This window comes from Ceratocystis lukuohia (genome assembly GCF_044167205.1).
Source record: "Ceratocystis lukuohia strain C4212 chromosome Unknown Supercontig1_pilon, whole genome shotgun sequence".
Lineage (NCBI taxonomy): Eukaryota > Fungi > Ascomycota > Sordariomycetes > Microascales > Ceratocystidaceae > Ceratocystis > Ceratocystis lukuohia.
In genome coordinates, this window is record NW_027263520.1 from 3,214,477 (window position 1) to 3,238,470 (window position 23,994).

The 23,994-nt window shown below is 49.5% G+C and overlaps 6 protein-coding genes across 6 annotated transcripts; 3 read left to right on the plus strand and 3 right to left on the minus strand.

Annotated features, from left to right (window-relative positions):
- Positions 1–5,261: 5,261 nt before the first annotated feature.
- HOO65_010795 (putative double-stranded RNA/RNA-DNA hybrid binding protein) lies at positions 5,262–6,419 on the plus strand (the record flags this gene model as incomplete). Its single annotated transcript, XM_070999804.1, has 1 exon — positions 5,262–6,419. One exon carries the CDS (start codon positions 5,262–5,264, stop codon positions 6,417–6,419), a length of 1,158 nt encoding a protein of 385 aa, XP_070862617.1.
- Positions 6,420–9,662: 3,243 nt separating this feature from the next.
- On the plus strand, positions 9,663–9,992 carry HOO65_010796 (uncharacterized protein; the record flags this gene model as incomplete). Its single annotated transcript, XM_070999805.1, has 1 exon — positions 9,663–9,992. One exon carries the CDS (start codon positions 9,663–9,665, stop codon positions 9,990–9,992), a length of 330 nt encoding a protein of 109 aa, XP_070862618.1.
- A 213-nt stretch (positions 9,993–10,205) lies between these two features.
- HOO65_010797 (4 5-DOPA dioxygenase extradiol-like protein) lies at positions 10,206–11,349 on the minus strand (the record flags this gene model as incomplete). The annotated part of the gene is made up of 3 exons (XM_071005975.1): positions 10,206–10,708; positions 10,771–11,082; positions 11,142–11,349. 3 exons carry the CDS (start codon positions 11,347–11,349, stop codon positions 10,206–10,208), a joined length of 1,023 nt encoding a protein of 340 aa, XP_070862619.1.
- An 848-nt stretch (positions 11,350–12,197) lies between these two features.
- HOO65_010798 (DNA ligase 4) lies at positions 12,198–15,410 on the plus strand (the record flags this gene model as incomplete). The annotated part of the gene is made up of 2 exons (XM_071005362.1): positions 12,198–12,305; positions 12,441–15,410. The coding sequence occupies 2 exons, from the start codon at positions 12,198–12,200 to the stop codon at positions 15,408–15,410; spliced, it is 3,078 nt and encodes a 1,025-aa protein (XP_070862620.1).
- Positions 15,411–15,670: 260 nt separating this feature from the next.
- Positions 15,671–20,705, minus strand: HOO65_010799 (uncharacterized protein; the record flags this gene model as incomplete). The annotated part of the gene is made up of 3 exons (XM_071005257.1): positions 15,671–17,991; positions 18,051–18,378; positions 19,266–20,705. 3 exons carry the CDS (start codon positions 20,703–20,705, stop codon positions 15,671–15,673), a joined length of 4,089 nt encoding a protein of 1,362 aa, XP_070862621.1.
- A 1,091-nt stretch (positions 20,706–21,796) lies between these two features.
- Positions 21,797–23,338, minus strand: HOO65_010800 (uncharacterized protein; the record flags this gene model as incomplete). Its single annotated transcript, XM_070999806.1, has 1 exon — positions 21,797–23,338. One exon carries the CDS (start codon positions 23,336–23,338, stop codon positions 21,797–21,799), a length of 1,542 nt encoding a protein of 513 aa, XP_070862622.1.
- Positions 23,339–23,994: the final 656 nt, after the last annotated feature.

The following is a 23,994-nucleotide window of genomic DNA, read 5'->3' on the forward strand; positions in this document are numbered from 1 at the left end:
TCGTGATATATCCTTCCACTTTTCTGGTGGCCGCTGCCTTGCGCGTGTGGATGAGGCGCCAGACAGCCCCCTTTCTAGTGACATGCCACAGTCACCAGTCTATCCGAGGACAGAGGAGCGCAAGAAAGAAAACAAAACAAAAGAAAAAAAAAAAAAGGTGCGGACTGTGTGAACTCTCAAAATTCAGTCCTGAGCGTGAAGGTGAACTCCTTGAGTTGGAGTGGTGTTGCGGCGATGAGGAGTTGGCGATCGCGAAAGTTGTCGTGAAAAAGGGGGCGAGTCGACGACGAGGTTATCCTCAAAGTTGGGTAAGTGCGGCCTCAAGGCTCCACAGCTCATTGTCAAGATCCATGACAGAGTCAGAGAAGAAGAAAAGAATGAAAGACGCTTATCAGTGTCATAGACGTCGTCCTCCAGCAGCCCGGAAGAAGGGGAGGCACCAGACCTCAAAGGTACCCCCCCGAGGGTTGTAAGAGGGAGAGTTGGCCCCGAGGACTGTGATGGAATATAAAGCCCACTAAGAGCCGATTTCTCCAGCGAAATCGAAAGTACCATGCAACGTTGGTCTAGCGGTTAGGATCTTCGCCTTCCAAGCGAAGGGTCCGGGTTCGACTCCCGGACGTTGCACACAATCATCGTTTGATTCCTTTTTTTTCCGTCCCGAACACCACACATCACGGCTTCACAGCCCGAATCAAGCCTCACTTTTTTCAGCAATACATCACGGCTTAATAGTCTAGTTGGTTAGGACGTCGGATTCTGATTCCGTAAGCCCAGGTTCGAATCCTGGTTAGGCCTTGTGTAACATTCATGTGTATTTTTTTGTTTGACAACCGCATTTCAGACTCTCATGAACATCTAAGCCTAAACATACTCAACAAGTATGAAACCTAGTTTCCCCTCTCCTTTCCCCCACATTTTTGCTTCCTACTTATATGCCTTTTAACGACTGCTGGTATCAAGGTCTACTGTTATGAAACATCTGAACTGGTTTAGTAGCTCTTGTATATTAGCCTTCCATGCAGACGGCATAGTTTTCAATTAACCTTGGTGATAAAACTATCTGCTGATGCGAACTTCCATACACCGTCTTGTGTAGGTGAATATCAGAGAATTATTTGACTTGCACAACGTATTTGTCCAAGTCTATGGTGGATCTCTGAAAAATCATGCTGCTCATATGTTGCTACCCGCAACTTTAGATACTGCTTACATCGCATTGTTTGTAGCCACCAAGATCACATGACCCATTTTGCTCCAAGACTGGCAATGTATGGTTCTTTTATACTTCCAGGTACTGGGTTGACTAAGATAGTGACATGTCTGAAGAATTTGTCCTGAATTCTTGCTTATGGGTCGCTAGCTAGATACGATTACTCTCCTCTCCAGATCAAATATTCTTGACTTCCTGACAAAATGTCCAATTAGTTGTAGACATCTTTATCTTCGTGATAACGGATCTTGGCTTGGGGTTGGGCTTAGATGTGTTTAACATCTACTAGGACCATTGAGATTAAACGAGACCAGACTAATTATCAATCAAGATTGGCCTCCGCAAGATCTACTCCAGGCCAGGAGGCTTTTCTGCTCGCCGTTGCCCGAGGGCGTCCCAGCTGGTTGTGGTTCTAAGATTGGCTACCTGGTGTTTTTGGGTCGTGGCGCCCTGCCTATATAGTAGTTTAGTCTAAGAGGCCAACGGCTATTTGCCTAGGGTGTTGTCCCTGGCGGAGTACGTCGGTCTTATCCTCTGTTCGGCGAAGCGGTTGCCGCAGTTTTATAAAGTAGTCCCTGGCCGTTAGGAGAAAGGGCTCACGGGAAATACACCTTCCACGTCCCTCGACATCTCCTTCTGCTCCTGTCCTCGTTTTGTATCTCCTTCTCTCGACCTCCCCTTCTTGTCCTCTTGGCCCCCTCTCCTTCTCCTCTGCTCCATCTCTTCCGCACGCCTTCTCCTCCCTCTTCTTTTTTTTCAAGGTTTCGTCGTGTGCATGTGCTTCCTGCGTTTCTCATTTTTTTGCAGGAGGTGTTTGAGGTTCCGGTGTAGGACACTATCTACATAGTTCGTTGCCTTCGTGTCTTTCAGTAGCTTGTCTATGAGCCTCTGGCTCTACGGTTTTGGCAGGGTCTAGCACGCCCACCAGTGTCCTCGCTCCTTTGGTTGTTTGCAGTGTATACACCCACGTGGGCCTCCATGCTTAAAGAAATCATGGTACTGGTCAAAATCCCAATGTCCTGTCCCGGCCGCCAAGACGTGTCCCAATCCTGTCCTGTCCAGGCCCTTGTAGTTGGACACACGGAAAGGAGGGCTGCAAGGGATATCGTTGATTGGGCGATATCCCTCTTGCTCTTTCTACTATTATTGGTACTCTGTACGGAGCTGGTTTCTCCTCCATCTTCGCACTCCGGCTAGGCTCATGTGGAGATCCGGATTAGTTCCATGACACCCCAGCTTTGCTTGCTCGTCTGCTAGTTCGTTTTTCCTCCAGGCCTAAATAGCCTAGGACCCACGGAACTTGCACTTCTCTCTCTCTCGTCTCTCATTCTTCCAGAGGCTCAGGATCCGTTCCGTGTTGTCAATGACATCCTGAGACGTGCTGTAGAGGCCATGTCGGTTGAATTTGAATTTGAATTTATTTAACGTCTACTGGAATCACTAAGATCAAACGACGCCGGCCATGTCGGTTTGAATTTGAATTTGAATTTATTTAACGTCTACTGGAATCACTAAGATCAAACGACGCCGGATTGGTTACCGGACAGAATTAACCCTCTGCAGGGCTGACCACAGGTTTTGGGCGAGAGAAGCTCGTATGCTCCCAAGCAAGCTTGTTACTCGTCTTCCACCTGTAGTCGTCAGAGACAAAAGAAAAAAAAAAAAAAAAAAAAAGGAAATCCCCAGATATACCCTAAGCCCAGAAGTAGTGGGGCTAACCCCCAACTTCCCCACAAACATTCGTTCCTCTGAAAAACCTGCCACGCTTCCTGAAGTCGTGAAAATCACGAGAGCAAGACGGCGACGTCCAGTGCAGCCTGGGAAAACCCCCAAAGAGAGAAAAAACCAAACTGTGTGAGCATCCGAGGGCTCGTGATATATCCTTCCACTTTTCTGGTGGCCGCTGCCTTGCGCGTGTGGATGAGGCGCCAGACAGCCCCCTTTCTAGTGACATGCCACAGTCACCAGTCTATCCGAGGACAGAGGAGCGCAAGAAAGAAAACAAAACAAAAGAAAAAAAAAGGTGCGGACTGTGTGAACTCTCAAAATTCAGTCCTGAGCGTGAAGGTGAACTCCTTGAGTTGGAGTGGTGTTGCGGCGATGAGGAGTTGGCGATCGCGAAAGTTGTCGTGAAAAAGGGGGCGAGTCGACGACGAGGTTATCCTCAAAGTTGGGTAAGTGCGGCCTCAAGGCTCCACAGCTCATTGTCAAGATCCATGACAGAGTCAAAGAAGAAGAAAAGAATGAAAGACGCTTATCAGTGTCATAGACGTCGTCCTCCAGCAGCCCGGAAGAAGGGGAGGCACCAGACCTCAAAGGTACCCCCCCGAGGGTTGTAAGAGGGAGAGTTGGGCCATGTCGGTGCTACAAGGTGGGATTTATATATTCAAGTAAAAGTGCCAATTAATGTCCAAACTTGGTCTTGTGGTCTAGTGGTATGATTCTCGCTTAGGGCTCACCCTAAAGCATAGCTTGCGAGAGGTCCCGTGTTCGATCCACGGCAAGACCCGTTCTTAACTTTTTGCAGTTCTCTCAGCCACGGAAAACGTCTTTCCCGTCACAAATTCAACTCTCCCTCTTACAACCCTCGGGGGGGTACCTTTGAGGTCTGGCGCCTCCCCTTCTTCCGGGCTGCTAGAGGACGACGCCTATGACACTGATAAGCGTCTTTCATTCTTTTCTTTTTCTTTGACTCTGTCATGGATTCTGACAATGAGCTGTGGAGCCTTGAGGCCGCTCTTGCCCAACTTTGAGGAACAATCTCGTCGTCGACTCGCCCCCTTTTTCACGACAACTTTCGCGATCGCCAACTCCTCATCGCCACAACACCACTCCAACTCAAGGAGTTCACCTTCACGCTCAGGACTGAGTATTTGAGAGTTCACACAGTCCACTCCTTTTTTCTTATGTTTTGTTTTTTCTCGCGCTCCTCTGTCCTCGGACAGACTGGTGACTGTGGCAGGTCACTAGAAAGGGGGCTGCCTTAGGTCACATCCACACCGCATGAGGCAGCGGCCACCAGGGCGGTGGAAGGATAGACCATGAGCCCTCGGATGCTCACACAGTATGGTTGACTTTCCCGTCGCTTGACGGGATTCCCAGACTGCACTGGAATCTGTTGTCTTGTCGCCATGATTTTCATGGTTTCAGGACACATAGCAGATTTTTCAGAGGATCGAATGTTTGTGGGGAAGTTGGGAGTCGATTTCACTTCTGGGTTTAGGGTTTGTCTGGGGTTTTTGTCGGTGGGGAAAGGGGGATGTGGAAAATGGGAAGACCAAAGGTGTTGCAGCAGCCACGCATAGAAGGACAAAACCACTGTACTCCGCCGGGGCCTACCCCCCGTGCCGACAGCCGGGGGCCTTTTAGACTAGTTTTTACACGGGGCCTCCACCAACCAAAAATATCAGGTAACCAATCCTGGAACCCGACAGGTACGCCCTCGGGCCGCGCTATACAGAGACCCTCCTGGCTATATTGCTGGACCCTAAAAAGTCATAGGAGAAGGTTGAAGTCTATGCGTTCCTGTCACTGCGGACCGCCCGGGAGGTGCTCCCGGCCGGAAGGCCGTCGTATTACGGTGAAATACCTGTAGGTAGACGTTAAATAGTACAATCAATCAATCAACCCGTCACAAATTGGACGTGAGACTAGGAATTTGACAACATGGAGTAGCAGTTCGTCACGTGACTAGGACATATAATAAATTATGGCCCTCGACCCTTTTTTGTGGGTCTGTATGTGGAGGCACCAAAAATGTAATCTTAATTTTTTCATCTCAGAATAAGGGTTCAAACTAACCAACGTATGGAGCCGTATTATCAACAACACGAGTTGAGAAGAAGGTCATGTCACAACCAGGACAAAGTTTCTAGTCCAAGAACTTGCAAAAAGGACTGGACAGTACGGGAATCGAACCCGTGACCTTTCGCAGATTCGCAGAAGATGCGAAGCAAACGTTATACCCCTAAACCAACCGCCCAAGCTATGTTCCTATTTTTAACCATCATTATTCGGGTACAAGGCCGGAGAACTCCTCCCAGCGCAAATGGAGAAACACACTAGGTTGAGGCCGCTCTGGGAAGGACCGGACATGTCGCCCCGAACGTGGCTCAGCAAAGAGGAGGAAACGAAGCGACACCAGGCAGAGGTAGAGAATACCCTACCAGGAACGCTCGTCGCGTACTCCGACGGATCGAAAGATGCAAGTGGCAACGCGGGCGCAGGATGGGCTATCATAGAAGACGGAGCTACCCAAGAAGCAAACCATATAGCTCTAGGAAAGTGGATGGAGGTGGCAGATGCGGAGGCAGTTGGCGCTCTCGAGGCAACTAAGCGAGCAACAGCTCGCGAAGGAGCTGGAGAAATCTGGCTGTGTCTAGACAACAGAGGAGTTGTGGACCGACTCCGAAATGCAGCCACCAAAAACAGCACATCACAGGAAGCGGTAGACGAAACCAGACGAATCCTAAAAGCCTGGGCAGACAAGACACCCGGAAGGCTCGCCCGAGTGCTATGGGTCCCAGGACACATGGGCATCAAAGGCAATGAGCTAGCCGATACCCAGGCCAAGTTGGGATGCCAGGGACTGGTAACGGAACACCGCTTCAGCCTTGCAGGAGCACGGAGATGGAGAAGAGACCAGCTACGTCTCGACTACGAAGGGTGGTGGAAAGAACAAAAAGGATACCGTCCGCTTGGAACCGGCGTCCCCACTGAACCACCCTTCCGCAACTCCCGCTACAAAGGGCTGACTCGAATAGAGCTGGGCCATATCCTCGCGGCTAGAACTGGCGATGGAGACTTCGACAGATACCACGAGCGATGGGGACACAACTGCCCACTTGGATGCAGAGCCTGCAACCAAGCCAAGGAACGAGGACACTGGTGGACCTGCAAGGCACTACCCAGACCATGGAGCCAAAGGTTCGCGGACAAGCTCCTTAAAAACACGAAAGCGACAAGTTATGTCGCCAACGTGCTTCGCCGCAACCTGATGCTCCTTAAAGAGAAACAACAACCCGAGCCCGAGCTGAGCTGTCTGGACACCACAGAGGCAGCCCCCCCTCAAGAAACGCGTAGAGGCAGGTCACTGCCACCGCAGACTACAGGGGAGCGACCACAACAAGGGCAGCCTAGGATGATACAACCAACTCCACGACAGCAAGGGCAACAACGAAGAAGGGGACGAGGAGGGCGAAGTTGAGGGAGAATGGAAGGGGAAGAGAGAAGAGATAGGACGAGGAAACGTTTGCAGGACAGGAAGGAGATGTCGAGGAGGGCTCCGTGTGAAGGTGTGGAGGGAGCTCTGCTACCAACCACCAGCAGAACGGGAAAAATATTAAAAATGATGCGGCAGCAGCCATGCATACGGAAGGACAAAACCGCTGTACTCTGCCGGGGCTTCCCCCCCGTGCTGAAAGCCGGCGGCCTTTTAGACTAGATTACACGCGGTCGTCGCAGACCAAAAATACCTGGAACCCAGCAGGCACGCCCTAGGGCAATGCTGGACAGAGAGCCATCCTGGCCCAAGTGCCGGACCCTAAAAAGTCATAGGAGGCGCTCGAAATCCAAGCAAACCTGCAATTGCTGACCGCCCAGGAGGAGCCACGGGAAGCTGACATCAGCCAACGGCTCCTGTCCGGAATATGCCGTCGTATTACCGCGAAATAATTGGTAGGTAGACGTAAAATAATACAATACAATACAATACAATACAAGGCCGGAGAACCGGAGCGGCGAACTTGCTCCGCCGGGCCAACTCTCCCTCTTACAACCCTCGGGGGGGTACCTTTGAGGTCTGGTGCCTCCCCTTCTTCTGGGCTGCTGGAGGACGACGTCTATGACACTGATAAGCGTCTTTCATTCTTTTCTTCTTCTTTGACTCTGTCATGGATCTTGACAATGAGCTGTGGAGCCTTGAGGCCGCACTTACCCAACTTTGAGGATAACCTCGTCGTCGACTCGCCCCCTTTTTCACGACAACTTTCGCGATCGCCAACTCCTCATCGCCGCAACACCACTCCAACTCAAGGAGTTCACCTTCACGCTCAGGACTGAATTTTGAGAGTTCACACAGTCCGCACCTTTTTTTTTTCTTTTGTTTTGTTTTCTTTCTTGCGCTCCTCTGTCCTCGGATAGACTGGTGACTGTGGCATGTCACTAGAAAGGGGGCTGTCTGGCGCCTCATCCACACGCGCAAGGCAGCGGCCACCAGAAAAGTGGAAGGATATATCACGAGCCCTCGGATGCTCACACAGTTTGGTTTTTTCTCTCTTTGGGGGGTTTTCCCAGGCTGCACTGGACGTCGCCGTCTTGCTCTCGTGATTTTCACGACTTCAGGAAGCGTGGCAGGTTTTTCAGAGGAACGAATGTTTGTGGGGAAGTTGGGGGTTAGCCCCACTACTTCTGGGCTTAGGGTATATCTGGGGATTTCCTTTTTTTTTTTTTTTTTTTTTTTTTTTTCTTTTGTTTCTGACGACTACAGGTGGAAGACGAGTAACAAGCTTGCTTGGGAGCATACGAGCTTCTCTCGCCCAAAACCTGTGGTCAGCCCTGCAGAGGGTTAATTCTGTCCGGTAACCAATCCGGCGTCGTTTGATCTTAGTGATTCCCGTAGACGTTAAATAAATTCAACTCAACTCAACTCAACTGCTCCGCCGGGCAGCGGGCAGGGAGAGTAACAAGCTTGCTTGGGAGCATGCGTGCTTCTCTCGTCCGAGATCTGGGGCCAGCCTTGCAGAGGGTCAATTCTGTCCAGTAACCAATCCGGCGTCGTGTGATCTTAGTGATTCAAGTAGACAGTAAATATATTCAAATTCAACTGCTCCGCCGGAGCCTACCCCTGTGCCGAAAGCCGGCGGCCTTTAGACTAGTATACACGGGGTCCTTGCAGATTAAAAATACCAGGTAACTAACTCTAGGACCTTGCAGGCACGCCCTGGATGGGGAGCCCCCTGGCCTTAGCACCGAGCCCTCAAAAGTCATAGGAGTCACTCGAAATCCATACCTGCAACTGCTGGCCGTCCAGGGGTTACTGGGAGGTGGCATCAGTGCAGGTCCTGGTCGGAGCACGCCATCGTATTGCAGCGAAATAACAGTAGGTAGGCATTTGATTTGATTTGAATATATTTAACGTCTACTGGAATCACCAAGATCAAACGAGGCAATAACAGTAGGTAGACGCAAAATAATACAATAAAAATAACAAAGGTGAACTTGCTCCCAGCCTTATGAAGAGCTAATTCTGTCTGGTGGCGAATACGGCATCGTTTGATCCTGGTCATTCCTGTAGATGTTGAATAAAACCAAGCTCAAGTCAAGCCCAAGCGGCGAACTTATGCCGGGGCCCGACGGTCTTTTATAATAGCTTAGACATGGTCGCCGCAGACCAAAAATAACTAGGTAGCCAATCCTATAAACTAGTAGGTACACCCAGGGCTACGCTGAATAGAGGGCGCTTCTAGAAACAGCACATATTATGACTTATGACATCGTGAAAAAGAATCGTAGCTCTTCAGAAGGAGAGTCTTGGGAGAAGAATACAAGTAGGGGTGCCAAGAACCGAATCTAGAGCCTCACGTCAGCCTCTAGCCAGAGTACGGGGATAGAGAAGAGGTCAAGTACGTGTTTAGTATGAGTATAAGGAGTGTTGAAAAAACCCCATAAGGGCGTGTCATGTCATGGGATACGAAGAAAGTTGACATGACGATAAAGATAAAAGGGAGCACAAAAAGCAAAGAATAGTTATAGAGCTAGTCACGCAAAGGTGTGTAGTGTTTGTCATGTGCAGCACCAAATCAACGAGTGAAAGGAGAATAAGCGAAAGGATGAAGCCAGCTTTTCCTTTGATTAGGTCTTGCAGTACGGTGCAAGATTGAAAAGGTTCGTAGTGTATATATTACCAAGCATCAAAGTTTATCTTATGAGGAGCATTGCATTTTGTCATATAAAATTAGCCGCCGACAATAACTTTGCCTAAATACAAAAGGTCCAGGCCCATGATCTATTGGCTATCTACAATACACACCGAGAATGCGCCTTCAACAATGGACTGAGAACAAGGAAGAAACTGTAGGTGATTGGTTAAACTAGAGCAGGCATGGTGATATGGGGTAGTGTTCTTGAAGCAGGTCGTCTGATCAAGCATAAGATGCAATACGCGATGGTGACCTTGCAGTCCGATGCCTACGTCTCATGATGCAAAGTTCTACCCCATTCCCTACAAAGCTGGGCGTAGCCTAGCTTACTCACTCGATGGGGGATACGAGATGATCGGTGTGAGACAGAAGTGCAGCTGGAATGCTTGGCACGAATATATAAGCAAAGAAACCTCAGATTATCAAGGAGAGCTTAACCCCCAGGTCTTATCCTTTCTCCTTCTTCATTCCCTGCGCTTTCAATAATTTGACCATCTAATACTATCCTGATATATTGCGCGTGCATAAAAATGAAACTCCTCTCTCTCGCTCTCATTGCTTCTGCCACTTTGGCATCCACTGTGCCTATGAAAAATGGTCATCTCCGTCTTCGGGCCATCGACTACGAGGCATGCCAAGGCAACGAGGCGGCTTCTACGTGCCCCCAGGGCCAAACTTGCACACCTGACCCTCGACAGGGCTATGGAGGCAGTCTCATTTGCGTTCCGAGCTATGGTGACAACTTCTGCGGTGGATTTGCAGGTTTTGGGTGTTCCGGTGATACGAGTTGCTTTGACTATCCGTATGATGACTGTGACCCGGATAATGGCGGAGCGGACTGTGGCGGTTGGTGCATATAATGTTTGAGGCTGGCATTGCAGCGACTCGTTATTTGGCTTTGACTTGGGACATAAAATGTCGCCACTAAACCTTACCTACTATCCTGTACTCCAAGCCAAAAGTGGCCTACTACAATACAACAATATAACTAGAAGAAGAGAACAATATGTAGCTCCTTATACCAAGAATATGCATAATATAAACGGGACAAGCTGTTGTTACCTCAACTCCTGTTATTCTACACGATCCGCTCCCCAATAGAATGTGTCAATGTCCAGATCCAGGAATGAATCCGAGTACTTGCCTACGCTCTCATCGCCCGCTGCTGCAGCACAGACAAGCAACGGCATGAAGTGGTCGCCGCCATGGGGCGGATGCATCATGTTTGAATTTGGGAACTCGCGCCACCTGCCCAATTTCGCGAGCCGGTCCGAGCGACGAACAGTGGCCACTGCCTCATTGAGGACTTTGCTCCACTCAATGTTCATAGACCTGATGCTCCCCGATTTCTTGCTGTTCGGATCGTGCATCATTTCCATCATGAGCCGAAGGCTATGGAAACTAGCAAAGCCAGAGCCAACAATGGCTATGTTTTGGTCACGGAGTTTACTAAGTGCAGCCCCAATGCGGAAGTGAGCGGCAGGGTCCTCGCTTTGGAGAACGGAAATCTGGACTATGGGAACGTCGGCTTTGGGGGTGACGAGAAGCATAGGCACGAAAACACCATGGTCCCAGCCTAGCATAGCGGTTAGCAACCGGATGTGAGACAATATATATGTCTTAAGCCATCTAACGCACCTCTCTCGGTGTCAAGGACCGGAATCAAGCCCTCAGCAGTTATGGCTTTTGCGATTTCGCGAGCAATCTCGGGATCACCTTCTGCATCGAACTTGTAATTGTACGTCTCCTTGGGGAAGCCATAGTAGTCGTACAAAAGCTTGTGCTTCTTGGCGGAGGAAATAGTGGGCGTGTTAGTCTGCCAGTGAGCGGTGACTAGAACGATGGCACGAGGCTGGTTTGGCGTGCCGAGACCCAGGACTTTGGGTACTCTGTTTTTCAGAGAGTAAATGATTGTTTCATGGGCGGGATCGTCTGTGAGCGGAAGAGGACCTACATACAGTAAGTGTTAATGGTTGTGACTAAACTACTACTTATCTACAAGCGCCTACCTCCACCATGGGTTAAGCAAATAACGGCAGCCTTAGGCATTGTTGTACGCGGCGCTTGAATAGGCGTAATAGCGGTAGGTGTAAGTGAATAATAGCGGAAGGCAATGCGACAACCTTGGGCAGCAAGAAGACCAAGAAGAGCACGTTTAAAGAAAGTTGCAATAGATGTAGGCGTTAAAGTGTTGGCGGGAGCGGGGCGCAATGGCATGATGAAGAGGAGAAAAAGGACATTGAACGGGAGCGAGAGAAGGGGGAATCGTAGAGCTTAAAAGGGCAGAAGAAGAACGTCTAGATAGAAAGCATAGGTGTTCCGGCCTGTTGTTATGTTAGTGGGGCTATAGTTGTACAGATGGATGATTGAGCGCTGGAAGAAGCTAACGGTCACTGCCGCGCGCTGCATACTACACTGGCGGGCTATCAAACGAATAATTACTGCTAATAGGCCCAGGGCAATAGCACGTAATAAGCCACACATCCCAGACCTAGGAAGGTATGAATACCTAAATAGGAGAATCGCTGTCGCATTTCCCGCGCGGGAGTTCAGGTCGGCTGTTTTCCCTACCCCAAGTAAACAAACAGGCTCCTCCCGCGCGCGGGAGGCAGAGAACTTATGATGACGTCGCGCTGTGGAACATTGGATGATAGGCCGGCCATGCAAGCGTCAGATGAACAGCCTTGAGAGAGCCCTAATTTTGAAATAAAATTGTCTAAATTAACACCGTATTCAGGATAATGCTAAAGAGCCCAACATCCTCCATACAAAAGCCCTACTGGAAGTTACCCTGTTGGGTCATTAGACGTGTGGGTCAAAAAGACTTGTACAATACAATAACCCTAGGCGTTATCAGCGTATCACGTGATATGTTTCTGCCTAGAATTAGACTCTTTTGGATTGACATCCTTTTGTTCTTCTGATCTTAGTTGTCGCAGTTGCCCTTTGGAACATGATATGTAGAATGTACAAGGAGTCTTGCCTAAGAGTAAGCCCTAATTCAGCCCACACTTCAATTGTCCCAATTATCACGTAAAGACGCGCATTCAAAGATATACAGGCAAATGTCCCAGCCGCCAAAGCCGTCCACAGAGCCCGACCTAGAGGCCGTAGAAGAAGATGCCCGTCAATATGCTGCCTTGCTGAGTGATTCCGAACTACAAAAGAAGCGTGTTTGTCCTTGTTCCCTATGGCCTATTATTCTACGCTGCAAGGCACCGTGGTTTCTTGGGCAGCCGGCTTGTATGTAAATACATGCTAACAGCCATTCCTGCAGATTCTCAAATCGCCCGAGAAACATTCACAAGACCCTGCGCTTCTCTGAGCTTTACACGGCACTGTTTGATCAGCTTCTACGGGTGCAGAAGAAACCAACAGGCCCGGCCGGCCGGTCTAAACTTCGTGGTGCACCGTCAACCAAACTATCACCCCACGAGCAAAAGCGTCATGTAATCGGCAGTTTTATTTACCGCTGGCGCAACGAAGTCGGCAATGACTTTTACCCGGCCATGCGTCTGATTCTCCCAGACAAGGATAGCGACCGTGGTGTCTACGGGTTGAAAGAAAATGCCATTGGAAAGCTGCTCGTTAAGCTTATGCAGATCGACAAGAATTCAGAGGACGGCTACAACTTGTTGCATTGGAGGCTACCTAGCCAGACCTTTGCCGCCCGCATGGCTGGCGACTTCCCTGGCCGCTGCTATGAAATACTCTCCAAACGTCCTATGCGGACCGAACCGGGCCCTATGACAATTGCTGACGTGAACGAGCAACTCGACAAACTGTCGGCGGCGTCAGGTGAAGCCGAAAACCTCGAAATTTTCCGTGTCTTCTATAATAATATGTGTTCCGAGGAAATGCTGTGGATTATCCGCATCATACTCAGGCAGATGAGGGTGGGTGCTACTGAAAAGACCTTGCTAAATCTGTGGCATCGTGATGCTGATGCACTTTTCAATGTATCTTCAAGTCTGAGGCGCGTGTGTTGGGAGCTGTGGGACCCAACTTTCTCACTTAGCCAGGAAGATGCCGGAATTACGCTAGGGCAGTGCTTTCAACCGCAGCTAGCCCAGTTCCAGATGCCAGCTTCGTTTGAACGCATAGTCAAGTATCTGCGGCCCGAAGAAAACGACTCCGAGTTTTGGATTGAGGAGAAACTGGACGGAGAGCGTATTCAGATGCATATGACAACCGATGCGACTATTCCAGGCGGCAAGAGGTTCTACTGGTTCTCACGCAAGTCCAAAGACTACACGTATCTATATGGCGACAACTTCGAGCAACGGGACTCGGCAATGACAAAACATCTTAAAGACTGCTTTGATGATAGAGTCGAAAATGTCATTCTCGACGGAGAGATGATTACCTGGGATCCAGAAAATGACATTATCATGCCTTTTGGAACCCTTAAAACTGCAGCAAATGAGGAAAAGAGGCGCAGCGAAGGTGAAAAGGGGTACCAGCCATTTTTCTGTGTTTTTGATTTGCTTCATATGAACGGCCATGACTTGACAAGATACACACTTCGAGATCGCCGGGCTGCCTTGGAACGAATCATAAAACCCCACAAACACCAGAACGAGCAGACTGGCGAGGAACAGGCCGTCCGAGGCGTCTTCCGCCGACTCGAGATTCACAATCACGTGGCAACATCGTCAGCTGATGATATTGAACCTGCACTGCGAGACGTTATCAACAGATCTTCGGAAGGCCTTGTACTCAAAAACCCACGTTCCATGTACCGACTCAATAGCCGCAACGACGATTGGCTTAAAGTGAAACCTGAGTACATGAACGAGTTTGGTGAAGCCCTTGATTGTGTCATCATTGGCGGATACTACGGTTCTGGAAAGCGTGGCAACACTCTAGCAAGCTACCTGTGTGGCCTTCGTGCCAGTGACAATCATATACAGGCCGGAGCGCGGCGGGAAAAGTGCTGGAGCTTTTTTAGAGTTGGTGGTGGCTTCAGCGCTGATGATTATCAGACTGTGCGGCATCACACTGAAGGCAAATGGCATGCTTGGGACCCCAAGAATCCACCAACAGAGTTCATTGAGTTGGGCGGCAGTTCGCATCAGGCTGAGAAGCCAGATATGTGGATCCGCCCATCCGAATCTATTGTTTTGGAAGTCAAGGCCGCGAGCGTTGCTGTTTCTGACTCTTTTGCCAAAGGCAAGACGCTGCGGTTTCCACGCTTACGGCGCATCCGCCTGGATAAGTCGTGGGATATGGCGTTGAGCATGGATGAATTTGATGCTCTTAACGCCCGAGTTGACGACGAAGTCAAGCGCAATAAGGAAATGACGGTTGAAAATCGCAAACGCGCACATCCAACAGCTAAGCGAGCTCGCCGGGCACTTGTTGTAGTTGGTGCTGAAGATGAGGTCACCATAAGGAAACCATCAGAAGCTGATGTTGCCAATGTTACCCTTTTTAGTGGTCTCAAGTTTTGTGTCATGAGCGATGCTATGAAGCCACTAAAACACACTAAAGCCGAGCTCGAGTTATTGATTAAGGCACATGGTGGCATCGTTAGGCAACGTGTTAGTGACAGTCCTGACGATGTAATGGTACTAGTAGCCGATAGAAAGCTTGTGTCCGTAGCTAGTGCCATCAAGAAGGGCGGCCTTGATGTCATCAGGCCCCAGTGGATTTTGGATTGCATTTCACAGCCTAGCGGTGGCTCAATACTGCCGTATGAAGGAGCTCGACATTTGCTTCACGCTACTCCAATCACTCAAAAACAGGTTTCCGAGACCATAGACATATTTGGCGACAGCTTTGCACGTGATATCAGCATTGAAGAGCTGAAGGATCTCTTTGCTTCGATGCCTAAAGTCGAAGACGCCTCTACCTTTGAGCGCACCGAATTTATCACGACCCTTGCCCAACGTGGCCATGACATTGCTAGCGGATTGAAAGGATATCTCTTCAATGGCAACACTGTGCTTTTCCGCCAAGCCGCCGCTTCGGCCATTTCAGATGAGCTGAGTGTGACTCTACAGGCGAGCTTAGACAGAGACCAATTGCGACTAGAGAACTACGTGCGTTTTGGCAGTGGCAGGGTATCCGACAGCTTCCACAACGACGTCACACATGTCGTTGTGGTTGGCGACGATCCGGACCGTGCAAGTGAGGTAAAAGAAAGTGTACGGAAACAGGTGGAAAGCCAGGCCAATAGTGGTGGGAGGGTGCCGGTTGTGGTATGGAGCGAGTGGGTTGAAGACTGCTGGCGGAAGAGCATGGTCTCTGGAACGGATATGTATCTCATATCGTAGAAGGGTAAGGATGGGGGTGAGCTTCTTTACGATAGAGACTAAGCTATAAGAGAATACGGATTTGGTATCACACTTCAAGAACGCTATATAATGCCACCGCCATGCTACCAATTTCAAGGCGTAAGGAAAGGATAAAAAGAAAAGGCCATCAAAGCCGTCCCATGGGAAACAAAGAGAAAAAAAAAAGAAAACATATGAACAAGAAACATGACCAACTAATAGCGATGAAGAACCGATGGCCTCATAAATCGTTTCATCGATTACTCACAATCCACAAACGTCTCCATTGTTGACTCTCCATCGTCGTCTTCCCAGGGCGTCGCTGTCGCCGTTCTGTGATTTGCACCTCGCATCTGCTGCTGCTCTTCGCTTTCCGTCCCCGCCTCTCCTTCATCCCCATGCTCGTCCTCCTCCTCTACGGTCCGGGTCCGGAAGATGGGGGTCTTGCGCATGACCCTCGTCGGCGCGGGCAGTTGTGCACTACGCGAGGCTGAGCCAATGGAAAACACGGGGCTTGTCCAGCGCTCGCCCTTGTGCGCAAGTTCCTTGTATTCCGCGGCCTTGGATGAGACAGATGTGCCCTTGGCATCAGGAAGCTTGATGTCCGGAAACAAGCTATTTTCCATTACAGTCCAGCTGACTCTTGTTCGTTTTTCGCCCTCTGGTACTCTATACTTTGCAGATTCGATATGGGGGATGGCTGGGCTCAGCAATGCCCTATTCAGACTACGCCGCCCAGTTGTGCTATCAGCTAGGCTGTAGTTCTCGCTCTCGCGCCCGTGCTCACGTCGGCGGTGAGCACGGTACATGCGGAAAACGTAGCGTGTGGCCTTAGCGTAGCGTCGGAGTTTACCTGGGGGATGGCGGTTGAGCTCCCTAGCACGGGTGGTGTAAGCGACTGCATTTTGGTGGATTTTCCATAGCAGGGCATCCAGCTGAGAAGACTTTTCGCGAATGAGGCGTTCGGCAGTCTCCTTGAGCACATTGCGTAGCTCGCGGATCACAAGAGGGCGGAAGATGTGATGCAGGACTTTGTGCGTAGACTCAACAATGTTTACCTCGAGACGAGACACATCGACCGAGACAGTTTGAAGTTGGAACCATTTGTACTCTGAGTTTGAGGCCTTTATGGCGTGTCCTTTCTCCGGAGATGTACTTGCCATGGCCAAAGTTATTTTCACAGCCAGCCCCTCGCCAGGCAGTAGCAGGTCGGCAATTCCAGAATCGCACATAGGCAGGAAACCCGTCTTGCGGTTCACGTGATAGGCGACACCGCGAAGATCGAATTGAATGCCGGAAAGGAAAATCTCGCATACCTGGTGTAATGCATTCTTATTCTTAAGCTGGCTTTGCTGTGCCAGTGACTTACGGCCCCAATTGATCTTGGTTTCGCTGCGCCACTGGGCCGTATTTGGCGTAAAGTTGTCGGATTCAAGAACTAGATTCTCGACGATGACATCAAAGTCTGTGGACGAAAACTCTATGCGTGGCAGTGGAATGTAGGAAATCTTGGATAATAATGAGGGCAGAAAGACCTCGAACAGATCTTTCACCAGGTGAGGCTTGAATTGAATGTGACCATCCTCGCCTTCGCCCAGGCTCTTAAAGACCTTTTTAGTGGCTTTAGCAAAAGCTGCGTTTTGTTCATCCTCGTCAAATTGCTGGGCGATGAATTTGATCTCGTCGGCAATCCGGTCTGTTTGTTGTTTGTACCGAGTACGTAGTAGAGCGTGGCCAATGCTATAAAGCTCCTCCCAGTCATCGCTACAGTCATCCTCAAGAATATAACCCGGATTTAGCAAACAGCTTCTAATGAAGCCATTCATGTCGCTGAACCAATCAAGAAGGTCTTCGTCCTCGTGGGCTGCAGAGCACATAGAATGCACTGCTTCGATAAGGCCATCCAAAGAAGTCCCGTTTGCAAAACGCTCAATCAGCAACTTTATTTCATACTCTGCCTCTTTCAAGTCAATTGGGGCTTCATCGTGTGATTCTCGGAGAGTCTCTTGGCTGTCCTCCGCCAAGTTCAAGGCAAAATGTTTGTAACGTTCACCCAAGTCCAGCAAGGCTGTAACGGCTACTCGGTAGTCTCCGTTGTGTTGGCATTCCTGAAGGATCTTCTTGAGCCGGAAAATAATGCTCTCCTGTCTGGATTTAGGGACCTTGCGCTGAAGATATTCCTTGGCATCCTTGCGCATCTGCTCTTTGCGGCTCTTTGTTCTGCGGCTGTCCTGCCGCTTAATGGCCTTATCCGTGGGTTTGCGGGTCGCAATTTTGATAGCTTTCTTTTTGATCTCCTTCCCGCTAAGGCGCCGCCGCTGCGGGTTTTGGGGCGCAGAAAGGTTTTCAGCAGCAGCACGTTCAAGGTTATCAGTGAGCTCGCGGGCTTCCAGACGACTTTGGCCAATCATATTTCTAGCACGTGTACGAAACCCAGAGATATCAGGCTCGGAATACCACACGTTGTCCTCGGCAGGCTCATCAATCTGTGCTAGATCCTCAGCCTTAGGACGGAAAACACGGCTTGCCGTAGTAGCCGCATCTGAGGCAATGTCTCGGAAAAGAATGCCCGCATCTTTCACTAACACGATCACGGATATCAGCATGGGAAACTAGACGAGCTAAGCGGGGCCGACTTACAGAGCTTGCGAAACTGGCCGTTGGTAACAACCAGATTCGCCAGAACATTCAAAGACCGCAGGGCCTTGGATACATCTGCCTTGTTAGTCAGGCGTGAAACTGGCCGTCCGGGCACTCTCAAGTCATGGCGATCAACGCCTTGCAAGTGCCACCAGGCATTCTGCAATAGATTGCCTTCATTTTTGGAAAGCAGCAGATTCTGGCCACACCGGATCAAAGCACATAGATCGGCGATCAAGATGCGCCCATCGCGCGACACATTTGTTGGTGCTTTCTTGATGAAAGGCTGGCCCAGCAGACTGTTGATGCACACATCAATTTGGTCATTCTAGGGAAGCATGCAATAGTTAGCGTTGTCAGTTTTTTTGCCTCAGCATCAGCATGACTCTGATCAGCTTGTCACGTGATGGCAAGGGCAGGATTTGCTGTAGTGTTTATAACGGGGTATCCTACCGATGGGCACTTTCCGGCACGGAAGGCAGTAGCGATTCCGTACAGTTGCAACTTCCGCGCTACATCGGAATCCTTGATATTAACATCGGTGGGCCGATTGACCCGCTTTTCATGCCCTAGCGACCATGAGGACGGCGACTTCATGGAGGTTTGATGGACATGTGAGCTGGGGGGTTTGGCTGCTGAACGCGTCATCAAGCCTGCATGTGCGCGGCCGGGAAAAGTGCAGCAATGAGATGTAAGGCGATGTGCTGTTAGCTGCGACGGACTGTGGCTTCTACAAAGACTTGTATCTGTGTTGTGCGCAAAAGGAAGAGAGGAGGTGAAAATTTGGCGACCACCTAGTCCCGTGACATGAAAACACCAACAGTCCTCGCACAAAACAAGCACTGTGAATTTTGATGACGTTGTAGTGGACGAAAGACAACAAAATAAAGGAAATAAAACCCGCAAAAACAGCGGTAAATTGTATCCCTATGGCAGTGAAAGAGCGCCAGTCTAATTGGCTCGTGCATCAGTTTTCTTAGTCATCCATTCATTCACACAAGGTCACCCTGTAGCCTGTAATTTATGTCTTGCTACTTGTATCAGGTAGACAGTGCGTCCAAATTGACTGATTAATGACAGAAAATAGCAACTGCTTATTATAACAATTAATCTAAGCTTTTGTGGCATATCTCGCCGTAAATTGCATCAACAAAAAAGGGCTTTGATCTGACCTTCACCGCGCTTTGTCCTACCCCTACCCTACCATCAACATACAGGTGTGCCAAAGCCCTCTGCCCAGTAAAGCCCACCCATAACGGGGATTAATATGATAAACCCGCCTGCAAAGCTAGCCATGCCATACACATACGCTCGCTTAGTGCTTAAAGCAGCTAGCTCTGCCACCCATGTGGAAACTGTCGTCAAACAGCCACAAAAGCCATCACTGAAGCCTTCCAGGATCTGGCAGCCAATAACACTGTGCGTTGGCACATGCATCACATCAAAAAATGCCCCCAGCAACGCCGTGCCCAACATGTTTGCTGCCAACGTGCCAAGAGGGTATTTTCTCCCGGCATTGAATGCCGACAGATGGAACCTAAGCATAGTACCCAGCGGGCCGATGACAAGGCTGAATAGTGGCTTGCCTCGCCAGTGGTCATGTGGCGGGAATGCTGTCATGAATGCCGCCCCAACCCAACAGCCATATCCCAGGACAGCGGCGACCTTGTCTAATGCCGGCAGCAAGCTATCCGGAATTCCACCTAGTCCCACCCGTAGGTGTCCGAGAGCCCGCGCCATATGTGTGCCACAGTGAAAGCCTGCCAGTGACATGCCTGGGTTTAGCAAGGCAACAGCAGCAAACGCCATGAACGAATCGCCGCCAGCACGAGTGCTTGAGTCTGACGGTAGCTGGTTGACAGCTGCCAGGAACGCGTCAAGCACAAACGTTGAAAAAGACGTGAACGAGCCGCAGAACCCTGTGGCTAGGCCGATGTAGAGCGGGATAGTCTTTTTAGCCTTGACGAAGTCGGCAAGTTGCACCGTTTGTGCAGAATCCCCAGGCAACGAGCCACCACGTCCCTCGCTCTCGCCGAGAGATTGCATCAATTCCAAGTTGGTGTCTTCGGTGTCCATGTCGCCTGCATCATCTCCCTCTTCATGCATTTCACCTGGAGGGGCGCGATCTTCACGGGAAATATGACCGTCGGACCTTGGGACGGACTTAGGCTTTACTTCCGATTCGGGCTCTGTAATGTCACGACGTGCGGTCTCCTCTTCTCGCCTTTCTATTTGCACTGCGGATACCGCACGCCTTGGTAAAACCTCAGTGTCGCGGATCTTCCTCTGTACAGTCTCGACAAAAAGCACGCGCTCCTCGAGAAGAAATCCCATGATGAAGCTCCCTGCCACGTTTGCCCACAGTACACCAAATGATACCGGCGCGTTAGGATACTCGGTCAGCCCAATCATGCCTAGCCGTGCAAGCACGCCGAGAATAGACCAGAGGACAAGATGGCCGTGGATGACGATTTGGCTCAGCCATTTCCCCATCGGCTGCGTTGTAGGGTCAGTATTAGATGGGGCCGAAGAGGCGGTTATCGGTGCAGGCTGTTGAGGAGGGGAGCGCCTCCCAGGAGAGGATATCTCTGTTGGGTGATTCGTCGGAGACGCAAACTGAGACTGGGGCGTAGTTGATGACTTTTCAGCCGCCATTTCGAATGGTAGAAGCCGTCTATAGCAGCTGTCTCCAGTGATTTTCTTCGATGAATGAGAGGTTTAGCTTACACGTCAAACAAAAAGAAAACAAAACTCCTAAATCATCAGTACCCCTCTTTTAAAACAACAAGAGCCCCTTATCAAGACTCTTGCGCCAATCATTCAACTAATCGAAATAAAAGTTATCTCAATCAGTCATTTATTTGCAGTTGTCCTCAAGGCACGCCTTAACCCTAATAAACACAGGGTTATGCCTTTCAGCCTACGTTTTGCCGGCCCCTAGTGATCTCATCAAGCCGGGTCCTCAAAGAACCCGAGTGAGTTTGTCTGGTGAGATCTAGTGTTTTTCTCCTCGGCCCATACATCAGCCAAACAACCAAAGACCACTAAGTCCTTATTTTGGTCTTAAAGCACAGAAGGGAAATCGCCAAGCCTCGACCAATCTACGGAGGATCAAAAGCTTGATTTAACGTTGACAGTTGATTGGCTTGTGTAACATATGGTATGAGAATACTCTGATAGAAACATTGCGAAGCAGAATGATGAAACTATGCCATATTTTACTAGACACCGCTATATCCGCTCTGGCCCCTCGAAGTATCAAATGGAAAATAAACGCAGATGAATAAAAACACGATAGTTTCCACCGAAATGGCAAATGCAAAAAAAAAAGAGAAAGGTTGTTCCGCTAATGTTTAACGGCGGGGTCTTCTAGGTCCTCATAGGGAATAATCTAGCCTGAAAACAACCTCCGCATCGGCTGCCCATAAACTTAAAGTCCCATTCAATCATCGCTCGAAAGTAATAGAAAGCGACCAGACCTGATTAGGCACGCTAGCCAACCGATGTTGCTGTAAGACATTCCTGTTTACGGCTCATGGTATCCGGAGACTCCCATACTGGCCGTGTTACTGGCTTTCCGTTTGGGTCATGCCACCATTCGTGTGCGCGCGTGGAATCGCAGAGCTTGGCAATAGCAGGTCTTGTGCGCGCGGGTGTTTTAATGCTTGGACTCTGCTCTTGGCTATGCGGTACATCTTGGGATGATTGCCGTGAATTATCCCCTATGCCGCCATCGTCAATGGTCATCAGCTCCTATTCGGTGCCATTGAGGGGCTTTGGATGAGCATAGGAGAAATGCCTGGGGGCTGGACCTGAGACAAAGACATAGACTTTCCATATGATTCATGGCCCAAGTCATCTCGATCTCGGTCCATAGGGTCATACTTGAGATCCGTGGCCTCAGTGACTCTGCGCAAATCTTGGATCTGGGAACTCAGAGAATAGTTTCCATTGTGATTCACAGGCGAAGCATAGCCATCGGCTAGTTGGTGTTTACCACGCAGCAGCGGCTTGTCTTCCATGGCAGTCTTAAAATCTGCTAATTGCTTTATTTCGTCAATGTTAACAGAGCAACATTCGGCAGACTTCAGGCCAGACCAGTAAGAAAGGTCTGGAAATTCTGCGGGCTCGAAGTTTTGTTTCCGCAATTCCTCACGTCTCTCCTGTGTCTCGATAATAGCCTCTGCGTCGTCTTCTTCGTCGCCCCCTGGTCCAATCTTAACGTCGGGTAGAGCTAACTCAACCAAATCGTTGTTTGTGAAGCCAATGTTGTCGTTTTTATCCATCCCGGCAATACAGCGAGCGTCGTTCAAAATCTCCATGTTCTTGTTTTCTAATCGCTGCTTCTTGGCCTCGGGGCTCTCCGAGTTTAGCAAAGGACGTTTGCGCTTCATAGTGTCAATATCAGCTAGAGGGCGCACCAATTTCTGGGCGTGAATCACACTGCCAACACTATGGACTTTAATGGATACGTCGAATCCAATGTTCAGCTTGATACGCTCAACAAAGGTTCTGCAAACCATGCAAGGCGCGCGGGAAAGCAGTATCTCGAAGACGGGCTTTTCAGAAACCCAAGCAACGTTTTTAGCCTGGTGTAAGTCCCGAATCGTAACCTTATCCATGTCTTCAATATGCCAGCCTATCCGGGTCATATCCATCATGACGGCGACCATAAAAGTCGCCAACTTGACTTCAACATGGGCAGCATGCCAGTTACCCTTCTTTTCGGCATGAAGATTGACATTGCCGTCAAATATGCTGCGGATATTGACTTTTAGCAAATTAGCAAGATGCTTAACCCATATAGGCCACCTAGGGCTGTTGAGAATCCCGGTATTCTTGCCACAAGTCAGCCCTGCAATCGTCGTCGAGAGGGGACACCACTGGCCAGAGAAACTCTTAAAACGGAGCATCCCTATTACCTTTTTCTTTGGTACCAAAGCATCGAGCTTGATAGTCACAGTTTCCTCCATCTTTTTGGTAGTGCTTGGAGAGACCGACTCAGTGGTGATCCGAGTAGTAACGATGCTCATACCCTCATGAGCCTCGACAAACTTGAGCTCAGTAAATTTCTCCTTCGTGGCACTAGGTAGGCCGCATTCTATAGATGGAACTGGCTTGTCTTGGTTGGCCTCTAGCTCTAGCATAGCCTGAGATAAAGAAGAATTGAACTCGGCGTAGGATGGTTCATGCCTAATAACAGTGCGCGGCTCCGCGCTATCGGCAGATAACTCGCGCTTTATAGCTGACTTTGTTCGGGAGTCTTCAAGGCATGTTTTGGTAACCATGATTCTGATATCGAAATGGCCGTGTGATGGTGTGTGATAGGGTAAATATGAAGATGGCAAAGCCAGCACTTGAAAGGCAGGAAGGCTTGACAACGGTCAGTAGATGGTCGAAATAGACGATGTCTATCTAGTCTCAATACCCAACGTGGAAATTTCGAGTCCGCTAGGCTTGATATATGGACGCTAATCCAAGACTGCGAGACTTGGTGATAAAGGATACCAGTCTAGATTCAAGAGTAGGAGAAGGTTGTACGGTAAGGCCATGTTAGATAGGTTTCATAGATGGTGCGAGGTGCAATATTGAAAGATGAAAACAACATATCACGATGAGGGTAAGCCAAACACTAGATTAGGAAGCTTCATACCTTGTTGGAAGTAAAAGGGACTGCGATAGAAGAGCGCCAAGGGAAGTAGCTACTCGGGAAAAAGTCAACCCAGCACAGCGTGCTGACTAGGTCTTTTCCACGTCTGCTTAATAGAGTCTAATTATGACACGATAGGGCCTTGTTCCTTGTAGGTTTGTAGTAGAAGCCAGAGAGTTCGTATCAAGGGTTTTGCGCGAGAAATGCATATGTCGTCATGTACAAATCAGAGGCGTCCAATTAAAGCGGTTGGTTTTTATATTGAGAGCCTGTAGCCAACCAAGTCACAGGAAC